This window comes from Phacochoerus africanus, chromosome 4, assembly GCF_016906955.1.
Source record: "Phacochoerus africanus isolate WHEZ1 chromosome 4, ROS_Pafr_v1, whole genome shotgun sequence".
In the NCBI taxonomy this organism is placed as follows: Eukaryota; Metazoa; Chordata; class Mammalia; order Artiodactyla; family Suidae; genus Phacochoerus; species Phacochoerus africanus.
Genome location: NC_062547.1, coordinates 12,598,687 through 12,612,515, shown reverse-complemented (window position 1 = coordinate 12,612,515; position 13,829 = coordinate 12,598,687). Strand labels below are relative to the sequence as shown.

Genomic DNA, 13,829 nt, shown 5'->3' with positions numbered 1-13,829 from the left:
TGATGTCCTTTATGCAACCTGCTCTTTTTCCACTCAGTTTTTTTAAACTATGTTTTAGAAATGTCCCCATTGTTTCAAAAATGCTAAAATAAATGAGTCTTTGATTCTAAGCCTCAAAAAAAAAATAATAATAATACTGAGGCCTTACTTGCAATGGATTTTATTATATTTGATTTATTCACACGTTCACATTTTCTTTACCATGTGGCAATGCAATCATAAATGAAAACATAGCACACACAAACCCATGAATAGAAACATACATAAGAATACTTTAAGTGCACAGACACACAGGAGTGGGAAATTTGTTAAAAGTGTTAGGTGGAGTATGGTTAGTTTTTAATTAAAAAGTTAAGATAATTCGTGTTTGGACATTTATGTCTGACATCATTTATTTCCCTAGTTGAAAAACTATTTCAAGGTTTTACCTTGTGGCACAGTGGGTTAAGAATCCAGCGTTGTCACTGCAGCAGCTCAGGTTGCTGTTATGAGGGTCAGTTCCTGGCTGGGAAACTTCCACATGCTGCGGGTACAACCAAAAAAAAAAAAAGAAAAATGAAAAACTATTTCAAAAGTTCAAAAATGAGGTAAAGTGTGACATGGACTTTTTAATAAAAATATATAATTTTAGGAGTTCCCGTCATGGCTCAGCGGTTAACAAATCCGACTAGGAACCCTGAGTTTGAGGGTTTGATCCCTGGCCTCGCTCAGTGGGTTAAGGATTTGGCGTTGCCTTGAGCTGTGGCGTAGGTCACAGATGCAGCTTGGATCTGGTGTTGCTGTGGCTGTGGGTTAGGCCAGCGGCTGTAGCTGCTATTGGACCCCTAGCCTGGGAACCTCCATGCACCACAGGTGCAGCCCTAAAATACAAAAAGACAAAATATATATATATATATATATATATATATATATATATATATATATACACACACATACATATATATATAAATACATATATATGTATAAATACATGTATAAATATATGTGTATATATATATATAATTTTTTTGGCACAATTAACTCAGAGTTACATATGTATAACATTTTAAAGAAATCACTATTTCTGCCTTTAGTACATCATTTGGTAAAAAGAGTATGGTCACAGGATAATTTAAAAAATTTTAAAAAGCAAGAAGTTCAGGAGTTCCCGTCCTAGCTCAGTGGTTACGAACTCCAACTAGGAACCATGAGGTTATGGGTTTGATCCCTGGCCTTGCTCAGTGGGTTGAGGATCCGGTGTTGCTATGAGCTGTGGTGTAGGTTGCAGAGGCGGCTCGGGTCCTGCATTGCTGTGGCTCTGGCATAGGCGGGCGACTGCAGCTCCGATGGGACCCCTAGCCTGGGAACCTCCATATGCTGCTGGAGCAGCCCAAGAAATGGCCAAAAAAAAAAAAAAGCAATAAGTTCAGAGTACAAGAAAAGGTGATCAATTGGTAAAAAGATGTTTTCAATTATTCCATACATGACTACTGTCTCTTGCATTTTGAAAGAAAATGCACTAATAATAATGGTATCCATTTTTCTCTTTAGAAAGACTATAAACTGGCTAAAGCCACTCATTCATGGACACTTTAGTTTGAGATGAGCTACGCCATGTCTTACCACTCTCCTGCTCTGCACGAAGTTCCTTACTCTTCCCGGACAATCTCAGCATGTTCCTTTCTCTAGGTCTTTGCACTGCTGTTATCTGTGCCCAGAAAACTCCCTCATGTCCTTCAGGTTTGCCTCATTGTTACCATGTCATAGTTACCTCAGCCCTAGTGGACACGGATCCCTTATTGCTCTCCTTGCTTTATTTTGTTTTGTTCTGATCACTACTCAATGCATTTATGTATTTATTGGTTCATTTATTCATTCGTTCGTCTTCCTACTGAGAACATGCACTACAGAGGAAGAGTGACTTTGTCTTCTTTGCTAACAACTCCAATCCCAATACATGAATAATGACATGGTTCATACTAATTTCTCAACAAATATTTAAATAACTCGTTAAATTTTGTGTCCAAAAATCCGTATATTTGAATCATTCATAACTACATTTCATTAGTCATTATAAAATTCTTCAGAAAAGAATTTTAGAGCATTTCATGAGACATGGCTGGGTGTTTCCCTTATATTCTCAATTAATGTATTTGCTACTTTTGGACAAATTAATTTTTTGGAATCAATATGTTAAATGGATAATATCAAACCATCTTAATTTTTTTCAATAGGAGTTTTTTATTAAGTGGAAAATAACACAGGAAATGAATTTTATTTAGTAAATCATAAAAGGCAAAATACGAGATGATGAAAAGTCTCCTACCTGACACAGTTGCAAAATTTCTTCATAAATAATTATTCATTTAACTTCAATGGTTGTAAACAGATAAGCCTTGCAGACTTCTCATTCATTTCTTCCTATTGTTAACATTTAATTTACCACAATCTGTTTGTCAAAACTAAGAAACCAGCATTGATATATGAATTTTATCTAAAATTCAAGAATTTATTCAGATCATTATTTTTCTGTTTAAGCTATTTTGTTCTTATGAGATACAATCCAGTACATAACATTGCATAGATTTGCCCTGATTCTTGTCTTTCTGATCTGTGACACTCCCTCAGTCTTTCTTTAGTTTCCATTACCTTAACAGCTTTGGAGAGTAGTGGGTAGGTATTTTGTAGAATGTTTTTCAATATATGTTTGTTTACTTTTTCTCATAGTTATACAGAGGGTATAAGTTTTGAGAAAGAATAAGAAGTGACATTCACATCAGGTCCTGGCAGGTAGTAGATTTTACCCACATGACTTCAAATCAGGTCCTGGCAGGTAGTAGATTTTACCCACATGACTTCAAATCAGGTCCTGGCAGGTAGTAGATTTTACCCACATGACTGTCCCTTGGGGATGTTAACCTTGACCACCTAAACAAGGTACCTTGGCCAGGGGTCTTCAATGGAGGGCTTCAATGGAGGCCAGGGGTCTTCAGTGGAGGGCTACCGTTTCCCCTGCATACTCTGTGCTCCAGAAGCAGGTCAATCAATTCAGCCCGCACTCAAGATGGAAGGGAATGTACTCTATCTCCTGGGGGAGGTCTAAAAATATTATTTAGAATGTTTCTATCAGGAAGGATTGTTTATGTGTTTATTTATACATGTTTTATACTTCAGGTTACAATTTAGTAGGATGTTACGCATTTTCCTGTTCAAATTGTTCCACCTTTGGCCATTTGGGAGCTCTTTTAGGTTTACTCTTGTTTTATTTTGATATGGTCCACCTCTTTTGTCTTTTTGAGTTCCTCCTTACTTTATGAAATTACCAGGTACTCTAGGCTCATCTTGTGCTAATTGTATAATCAGCTCGTCCCAATTGTATAATCAGCTAGTTTTCCAAAGAATCATGCTTCCTTTTATTAGATAGTGATATTTAGTAATAAGATTTGGGTACTGGGTATACACATGGCTACTAGGCATCACTTATTCTAGGCCCTCTAAGCATACAGAGCTGGAAAGATACACACACACACACACACACACACACACACACACACACACATAAAGATAGATGGATAGATAAATAGACATATAGATAGATATATGATCATCCCGGTACCATACAGACTAGTTCTATCTCTTGAAAAATTCCTCCATATGTCTCTTTTTTAGACAACATTTATTCCTTCTCCCAACCCACCAATAATTAACAATACGAAAAGAAAATTAAGAACTGTAAATACAATTGATTCTTGAACAACACGTATTTAAGCTGCACGAGTCCATTTATTTGCAGATTTTTTTTGCTAAATATGCATAATAGTAGTGCATAATCTATGGCTGGTTGAATCTGTGGATGGAGAACTGAGGAAATTGAGGGCCAACTTTAACGTTATATGAGGATTATGGGAGTTCCCATTGTGGCTCAGTGGTAACAAACCTGAATATTATCCATGAGGATATGGGTTCAATCCCTAGCCTTGCTCAGTGGGTTAAGGATCTAGCATCACTGTGAGCTGTGGTGCAGTTTGCAGATGTGGCCTGGATCCTCCATTACTGTGGCTGTGGTATAGACCTGTGGCTGCAGCTCTAATTCAACCCCTAGCCTGGGAATTTCCATATGGCACACATGTGCTAAAAAAAAAAAAAAAAGAAAAAGAAAAAGAAAAAAAAAAAGTAAAATTACATGCAGATTTTTGACTGTGAAGAGAGCCAGTGCCTCTAACTATGTTATTCAAGGGTCAACTGTATTTACAATAGCTTCAAAAGGAATAAAATACTTAGGGATAAACTTAATCAAAGAATTAAAGGCTTGTACACTGAAAATTATAAAACATTACTAGAGGAAACTCAAGATGATAAAAATAAGGGAAAGACATTCCATGTTCATTGATTGGAAGACTTAATATTGTTTAAATGGCCATACTACCTTAAGTGGCTTATGAATTCAACACAAAATTCCGGTGGAATTCTTTGCAAATTAGGGAAAAAAATCCTAAAAGTCATATAAAATATTTAGAATCCCCAAACAGCCAAAAAGCTATTGAACAAGATCAAATCTGAAGGCCTCAAATTCTTGATTTCAAAATATATTACCGAGCTATAGTAAACCAAAACAGTATGGTATTGACATAAGAACAGAGATATAGACCAATGGAATAGAAGCAAGAACCCAGAAATAAACCTACATACGTATGGTCAACAGATTTTCAACAAGGATGCCAAGGCCCACAACAGCTGATGGGAATTTGCTTCAAGAAGTGGTATCAGGAAAACTGAATATCTATATGAAAAAATGAGAAAGAATTCTCATTGCATACCATATACAAAATTCAACTGAAAATATACTGAAGACCTAAATGTAAGATTTGAAAAAATAAAACTCCGAGAAGAAAGCATGGGGGGAAATTCATGACATGGGATTTGGCAAGGACTTGTTGGATATGCTATTTTTACTTAAATCATAATGCACAATTTCTTCAATAATTCTGATTCTGATTATGACCACCTGTCTAAATGGGCATATACTTACCTTAAATTCTTGTAATTCTTATGTTAGTCTGACTCTACCAAAACAGTGATCTTCTCTTTATGACACTGTGAGGTCATTTCAACTTATTTTCTTTCTTCATTATAAATTCTGGGAGTGAAATAATCACACTGAGTTTAACTCAGTTACAAATGAAATTAACTCAGTTAAACATTTAAATGAGTTAAAACATTTCTTTCCCACTATTAAATTTTTTTCCACAGGATTTCAGCCAGATGCTATTCATCTCATGCTCAACCGTAACTCAAATGAACCCAAATCCTCCAGTCTTCATTTTTCATTTTTATTTTTATTGATGTATAAATGATTTACAATATTTTCTTAGTTTCAGGTGTACAGCAAAGAGGTTCACTTACACACACACATATTCTCTTTCACACTTTTTTCCCTTATATGTTATTATAAGATATAGAGCATAGTTCCCTGTGCAGTACCACAGATCCTTGTTGGTTATCTATTTTATATATAGTAGTATGTATATGTTAATCCCAAATTCCTAATTTATCCTCCCTTCAGCCTTCTTTCTTTTAACTGTTAAATTAAGTAGCTACAAGCAACAGGAAGCTCAGCACTGTTGCAAAAAAATTTGAGGCATCTTTGAGTAATATTGTGTGTATTTAAATTTTCTATTTGCTCTCAATTCTTATTCAAAATTCCTGCCTTTATCTCACTTTATCAGCTCAAGTATCACACTGTCGCTTGTGCATTTTATTTTCCTGTCTCTACACTGCTTCCCCCACAAAGTAACATAAATCACTCCTTCTCTTCATTCTCCCAAAGAACCAATTACACAACAGTTTTATATTCAGAAAGAGTTAAAGGGAAGTAAAAGACAGACCTATAAATTATTTCAAAATAAGTATTCAATACAACTGATCTTCAGATGCCTTCTTCCTAAAGTTGAGGATATCAAAGCCATATCCCTCTAACTGCTCTAAGAAAGCACAATGCATATTTACCATATCATGCAGGTTGGGAAAACATTTCGTAACTATGCAAAACATTTAGGAACTCTACAAACTTGGAACTAGAATGTAGAGGATAGATTTAATGAAAATTTTAGCCCCACCATTGAACCAAAACTACTGAAAGTCATTCATCAACTTCCTATCACTATAGCTTATGGTCAATTCTTAACCTTGATATTACCTAACCTACTAGCATTTTTGACACAGATATTCCCTCTTGAAACAATTCTCATCACTTGGTTTCCAGGACACCACTCACCTTTGCTGGCAACTCCTCTCTCTGACCTTTCTGTTTATTTTATTTCATTTTATTTTAATTACAGTATAGTTGATTTACAGTGTTGTGTCAATTTCTGCTGTACAGTATAGTGACCCAGACACACACACACACACACACACACACATCCTTTTTCTCATACTGTCTTGCATCATATTCTATCCCAAGAGATTGGATGGAGTTCCCTGTGCTATACAGAAGGACCACATTGCTTATTCATTCTAAATGTAATAGTTTGCATTCTACAACCCCAAACTCTGACCTTTCATTGTGAAATTTACCCAGGTCTTAGTCCTTAAACCACTTCCCTTTTCTCTACCTATGTTCTCTTACAGATCTCATTAATTCTCAGCGTTAAATGCCATTTATATACTGGTAACTTTCAAAGGTATACCTCCATTCCTATGCTAATATTTTACTCGAGGTATTCAAGCGATGTCTTGAGCTTTATATGCTCAAAATAAAATTTATGATCTCATTCATCCCAAACTTCCTAGGATCATAGTCTTCCACATCTCACATAGTGAGAGTTAATCAGCTAAGCTACTCTTTTTTCTCAAATCCCACATGTAATAATCAGAAAATCATATCATCTCAGTATGACAAAAGCATTAAAAATAATCTGGCCTACTTGGAAGAATATAACCTTACTTATAATTTTGAAGAAACAGAAAACAAGCAGTTAAACATAGAATATAATTTCAGAGATTTATTTATTTTATTTATTTTTTTTTGTCTTTTTGCTATTTCTTGGGCCGCTCCCTCGGCATATGGAGGTTCCCAGGCTAGGGGTCGAATCGGAGCTGTAGCCACTGGCCTACGCCAGAGCCACAGCAATGTGGGATCCGAGCCGCGTCTGCAACCTAGACCACAGCTCACGGCAACGCCGGATCGTTAACCCACTGAGCAAGGGCAGGGACCGAACCCGCAACCTCATGGTTCCTAGTCGGATTCGTTAACCACTGCGCCACGACGGGAACTCCCAGAGATTTATTTTAATTCTATGAATAAGATAAGGCTGAGTAACAGATTACTTAGGAAAGCTATTTTTGGATGAAGTGATCAAGAAAGGGTTTTTTTAAAAATAAACAATGTGGAGTTCCCATCGTGGCTCAGTGGTTAACGAATCTGACTAGAAACCATGAGGTTGTAGGTTCAATCCCTGGCCTTGCTCAGTGGGTTAACGATCCAGTGTTGCAGTGAGCTATGGTGTAGGTTGTAGATGTGGCTCGGATCCTGCATTGCTGTGGCTCTGGTGTAGGCTGGTGGCTACAGGTCCGATTTGACCCCTAGCCGGGGAACTTCCATATGCCACGGGAGTGGCCCAAGAAATGGCAAAAAGACAAAAAAATAAAAAAATAAAAAATAAACAATGCAAGGTCTAGGAAAAAAGTTCCACTTGGGGAAAAAAACAGGCTAGAAACACAATTTCAGAGACAAGACTAGCAGTTCAGCTTCAGGGACAAATTGTGTGGCATGCTACTGGTTTTCCACACACACACACACACACACACACACACACACACACACACACACACACAAACCATTCTTTTATTATTTTTTGCAGAGTATTGGGATTTCAGCTAAACACATTGCCACTCAGCTAGAGATTAAATTTCAAAGTTGATTTTGCAGCTAGTTTTTGTGGCCCCATGACTGAATTCTTGCCAACAGAATGTGCTCAGCAGAAGTAACAAGTAGAGCTACTATGTCACTTTCTTAAAAAGAAATTATTTTTCCTCTAACTTTTCTCTTTCTCCTTTTCTCCAGATACAATAGTTATGAGAAGGAGACTTTCAACACTGTAGGTGAGGGTAGAAAAGAAACAGTGTGGGCTAAATCTGTTCCCAGAACACAGCGGTCTAGAAAGTTCATTTTCATCCTGCTATATTAGCCAATACTATTTGAGAAATAAAAAGCTCTATTTTTATATACACTATATTTTGGCTCTCTTTGTAACAGAAATTCAGTTTAACTGAATTTCTTTTTTTAAAAAAATATTTTTATTAGAGTACAGTTGATTTACATTGTTGTGTCAATTTCTGCTGCACAGCATAATGACCCAGTCATTCATATATATACTTCCTTTTTCCCATACTATCTTGCCTCATGTTCTACCCCAAGAGACTGGGGACTGGACATAATTTCCCTGTGCTGTACAGTAGGAATTCATCGCTTATCCATTCCAAATTCAATAGTTTGCATCTCCTAACCCCAAACTCTCCATCCATCCCACTTCCTCCCCCCTCCTCCCCAGCAACCACAAATCTGTTCTCTGTGATCTGCTTCCAATTGTGATAGACAAATTCTGGGAAGAAATTCTTTTCAGCAGTTTTCTTCAAGAGAAGCAATCTTTTTCTTCATGCTTGGATCTTGACCAGCTTTTGTACAGGTATTTATTTGTATGATAAGGTAGAAAAAAACGTGTGAGTCTAGACATTGAGAAGTCTTTTTGTTTTATTTTCACACTATGAGAATTCTGGCCTGAAAATATTATGAAAGAAAACTTGTCCAGACTCTGGGGGATCAAAGACCACGTGTATTAAGAGGCAGAATAACCAGACTCGACATCCAGAAATGCAAGGTCATTTCTAAACTTTCAGTCCAGCTGACCAGGTAGAAGATATGCAACCTCATGAATGAGCCTATGTGAGAGCAGCAAAGTAACTGCCCTGACAAGCACATAATTATGAGAAATAATAAACTGTTGTTTAAAGTCACTAGTCTTGGTTTGTCACAAAACAAAAGATAACTGATTAGCTGTGCAGGTTATATGATCTCTCTAATTAAACCTGTGTGCTAAACATAATCTTCATCTTCTCAGTGGCTTTCCTCAAGGCATTACTCACCTCTTTGTTTCTTAGACTATAGACAATAGGGTTCAACATGGGGATTACTATTGTATAGAACACAGATGCCATTTGGTCATTGTCCATAGAATGATTTGAACCGGGTTGTAAGTACATGAAGATTACAGTTCCATAGAATATGGTAACAGCAGTGAGGTGAGAAGTACAGGTGGAAAAAGCTTTCCTCCGTCCCTCTGCTGAGTGCATTCTCAGGATAGCAATGAATATGAATAGATAGGAGGTCAAGATAACTGTAAGGGCAAAAAAGACATTGAACGCTGCTAAGATAAAGAGCACAATTTCATTTATAGAGACATCAGAGCAAGAAAGAGCCAGGATTGGGGGAATATCACAGAAGAAGTGATGGACCACATTGGAATGGCAGAAGGAGAGGCAGAAGGTGAATCCAGTGTGGATGGCAGATTCAACAAATCCCCAAATGTAGCAGGCTACTGCCATTTGAGCACACACACGGGTGGTCACCGTGGTGGTGTAACGTAAGGGCTTACACACTGCTGCGTGACGATCATAAGCCATGACAGCTAGTAGAAAACAGTCTATACTGGCAAAAGCCACAAAGAAGAACATCTGAGCCACACATCCCCCATAGGAGATGACTTTATCTCCTGTGAGAAATCCAGCCATCACCTTGGGAGTAACAGCTGAGGAGTAAACACAATCCACCAGAGAGAGGTGACTGAGGAAAAAATACATGGGAGTGTGGAGACGTGCATCCGACAGAATCAACGTGATCATCCCAAGATTTCCAATGAGAGTGAAGAGATATATGAGAGTGAATATTATGAAGAGGGGGCCTTGCAGCTCTGGAGTGTCGGTCAGTCCTAAGAGTCTAAACACATGCACCTCTGTGCTGTTCTCCATGGATGCTATTTTAAAATTATGTTCCACCTGTCAAAAGAAGGGAAGCAAAATGGATCAATTACTGATGCACAGAACATGATTCACAACATACTCTGTCACATGAATGACATAAGCACATCATGACCCCCTTACAAAGGTGGGGTTCCCAATAACCATGATACTGGCTCCTTCTGACCCCCATCTTGCGATGTGTACAGGTAGGCACTATATTCATTAGTTCCTGACCCCACTCAGATATTCCAAATGCCTACTTTGTTTTTTTGGGGTTTTTTCTTTGGTTGTTTTTTTTTTAATTTTTTTAATTTTTTATTTTCCCACTGTACAGCAAGGGGATCAAGTTATCCTTACATGTATACATTACAATTACATTTTTCCCCCCACCCTTTGTTCTGTTGCAACATGAGTATCTAGACAAAGTTCTCAATGCTACTCAACAGGATCTCCTTGTAAATCTGTTCTAAGTTGTATCTGATAACCCCAAGCTCCCGATCCCTCCCACTCCCTCCCTCTCCCCCCAGGCAGCCACAAGTCTTTTCTCCAAGTCCATGATTTTCTTTTCTGTGGAGATGTTCATTTGTGCTGGATATTAGATTCCAGTTATAAGTGATATCATATGGTATTTGTCTTTGTCTTTCTGGCTCATTTCACTCAGTATGAGATTCTCTAGTTCCATCCATGTTGCTGCAAATGGCATTACGTCATTCTTTTTTAAGGCTGAGTAGTATTCCATTGTGTATACATACCACATCTTCCGAATTCAATCATCTGTCGATGGACAACAAATGCCTACTGTGTTATCTTCAAAATATCTCTTGCTTATTTATATTCAGGTTGAAAGTTTGTACTTCCTCTACAAATTAATTTTACTTTCCTCACTCTTGTTCCTGACAAGTTCTCGTATTAACTGAGGACTTACACTATATGCCAGGTAGCCTGAGAATAATAAATAGTATCTCATTTAATCTTCCCAGCTGTCCTATTAGGTAATTACCTGAGAGAAATCATGTATCACTGCCTTTCTGGTTATAAATGAAGATTGAGAATTCTTCATTCTGAAGAATGAGATTATCATCCAAGAAACTGTGATCCATCTGAAGTCTAAGAAAAAATAGTTTCCCTTCCACTTTTTCATGGAAGATTTCCCCAGCCTTAAATGATTTGTCCCACCAAACTTTGTCTAGATACTCATGTTGCAACAGAACAAAGGGTGGGGGAAAAAAATGTAATTGTAAAAAATCTCAAAATTTTGATTATTCAAAAAACTCTGTACTGTACAGCCAATGCCTGACTTCACCCTCTTGAGGAAAGCAGAATAGAATGGAGGAAAATGGTCATTTTAATTTTATTCTCTTGGAAAGGCAACATAAATATTGCTGAGGTTTAATTTCTTCATCTGACAAAATTAAGTGGGCATTGTTTCCTACTTTTAGTATTTGCAATAGTCTTACAGCAATTTTAAAAAGTGCTTGTAGACTAAAAACTGATATTTACAGAGAAAGTATGTTATAGTGGTAAAGAACATGGGCTGTGGAGTGAAATGTATGCATTCAAATCCTGACATTGCCACTTACTAGCAGAGTAAACCTTGGGCAACTCAATCTCTCTGTGCCTCAGTTTAAAACAGGAGTGTTAATAATAGTACCTCACAAGTCTGTTTGGGGGACTTAATGAATTGATTTAGAATAATTATTTAGAATACTGCATAATATGAAATTAACATGCAATAAATCATAGGTATTATTATTATTAAATAAATAACATTATTATGAAGAGTAGTCAGAGTATTTTACAAGATCATTGAAAAAAATAACAAAATAAGATTGGCAAAATTATTGGAACCACATTACTAAAGAAATCTATGTGTGTAAGTGACCTGATAAATTTAAAATTGTTTAGTCAGGAAGTTCCCATTGTGGCTCAGTGGTAATGAGCCCAACTAGTATCCATGAGGACATAGGTTCAAAACATGGCCTTGCTCAGTGGCTTATGGATCTGGCATTGCTGAGCTGTGGTGTAGGTTGCAGACATGGCTTGGATCCCGCGTTGCTGTGGCTGTGGTGAAGGCTGGCAGCCATAGCTCCAATTTGATCCCTAGTCTGGGAACTTCATATGCCACGGGCATGACCCTAAAAAAGAAAAAAAATTAAAAAATAAAAAAATAGGTAAAAATAAAATTGTTTAATTAACATACTGCAATTACAAAAGTAACAACAATAGCCTGGGGGCTGAGATTTAGGGATAATAAACAAATAATAAACAAATTTCAAGATGCTCTCTTTCATGGCATGACTTCTGCAAGAGGAATCTACTGAAAGGTGTCCTGATTATTTCACCTAACTATAAAATAGCTTTCCCAAGGTTTAGAATCCAGCCTAAATATGTGATCAAACCTAGCAAAGTTTTCAAAGAACTACCCCTTAATGACAGAAGTGTTCAGTCCTGGCTCCATGTGAGCACATACTACTATCTCTACTTTCAAAATATTTGTCACCACCTTTAGTATAACCATTTCGAGCCAAGCCATCTTCACATCTGGTAAGAACTGAGGTCCAGATAAGACACTGGGAAAGTTAAGAAAAGGAAATCTGAGTTAAGATGCAGATATGGAAGCTGAGAGATGTGGAGGCTAAGGAGTTGATTTAAAGGATGTTGAATTTTTATCTTTCAAGTAGATAGTACTGTGTCCTATAAGCCATGTCCTTTCAACCCTAATAGCAATGCTATCAGCAATGTAATGGACAGCCTTATTGCCCTTAACCCCAGGTACTGCTGTCCTAGTCCGTATAGATTCAAACTTTTAACAGTCTGACTCCAAGCATGAATAATAGTATAAACAGTGGATAATATAAATAATATATTATGTGCCTTAATTTTTTTCTGAATGACCCAATGTACCCAGTATATAATTAAGGAGAGAAAGTGATTAAATAATTCCTTAATTGTACATCAATCTCGAGTAGTAAAAGTGTTTGATTTCAGCTTTTTCACTTAACAGTTTAAACATGATTTCAAAATTTTCTAAAGGTCATTTTTTTCCTGATGGCAAAATGAAGATAATAACTACTTTACAATGATTGGGGGAGACTTTGCTGTACTTATAGATTTACGTATCAATTACCTGCTAGATCGGAACTTGGAAACATCTTAATATATCTTTCATTGTATCCACGCACCCAACACAGTTCATGGCAGATTTCCCACAGTCAATTAACTTTTGTTGGATGCATGAGCTAGTGAAGAAATTATTGCTATTACTTTATAAAAGTAGCTCTGCAAGAGTAATCCCCTGAAAGATTAAGGAACATCTCCAATAATAACAGCTCTAAAACTCTAGACAAAGAAACTAAGGAAAAAAGAATTTTCTTGTATTTCCTTGATATCTTTATAAGAGTATATTCTCCATTACTATATTCTTAGCCAACATATTCCACACTGTTTTCAATATAGCTAATGTCCACAGCTTTCCTAAAATTCCCTGAGAATATACAGTTGACCTTTAAACAACATGATTTTGAATTGCACAGGTCCATTTATACATGCCTTTTTTCACTAAATACTTACCACAGTCCTATACAATCCATGGTTGGTTGAATTTGTGGCTGTGGAACCGTAACTATGGAAAGCCAATGGCAAAATTATATCCGGATTTTCAGTAGCATCGTGGGGGTAGCACCCCTAACGCTCACATTATTCAAGGGTCAGTCATACTCAGTGAAATATATTTAAATCACAAGTAGAATATAGAGAGCACATGGGTGGTTGCCAGAGGTGGGGTAATGGAGGGGGGGCAAAAGGAATGAAGAGGGTCGGAAGGTACAAACTTCCAG

General features: G+C 36.9%; 1 protein-coding gene across 1 annotated transcript; it reads right to left on the bottom strand.

The window, feature by feature from the left end:
• Positions 1–9,057: 9,057 nt before the first annotated feature.
• On the bottom strand, positions 9,058–10,005 carry LOC125123969 (olfactory receptor 5B2-like). Its single transcript, XM_047774143.1, has one exon. It carries the CDS (start codon positions 10,000–10,002, stop codon positions 9,058–9,060), a length of 945 nt encoding a protein of 314 aa, XP_047630099.1. The 5' UTR covers positions 10,003–10,005.
• Between the last annotated feature and the right edge of the window lie 3,824 nt (positions 10,006–13,829).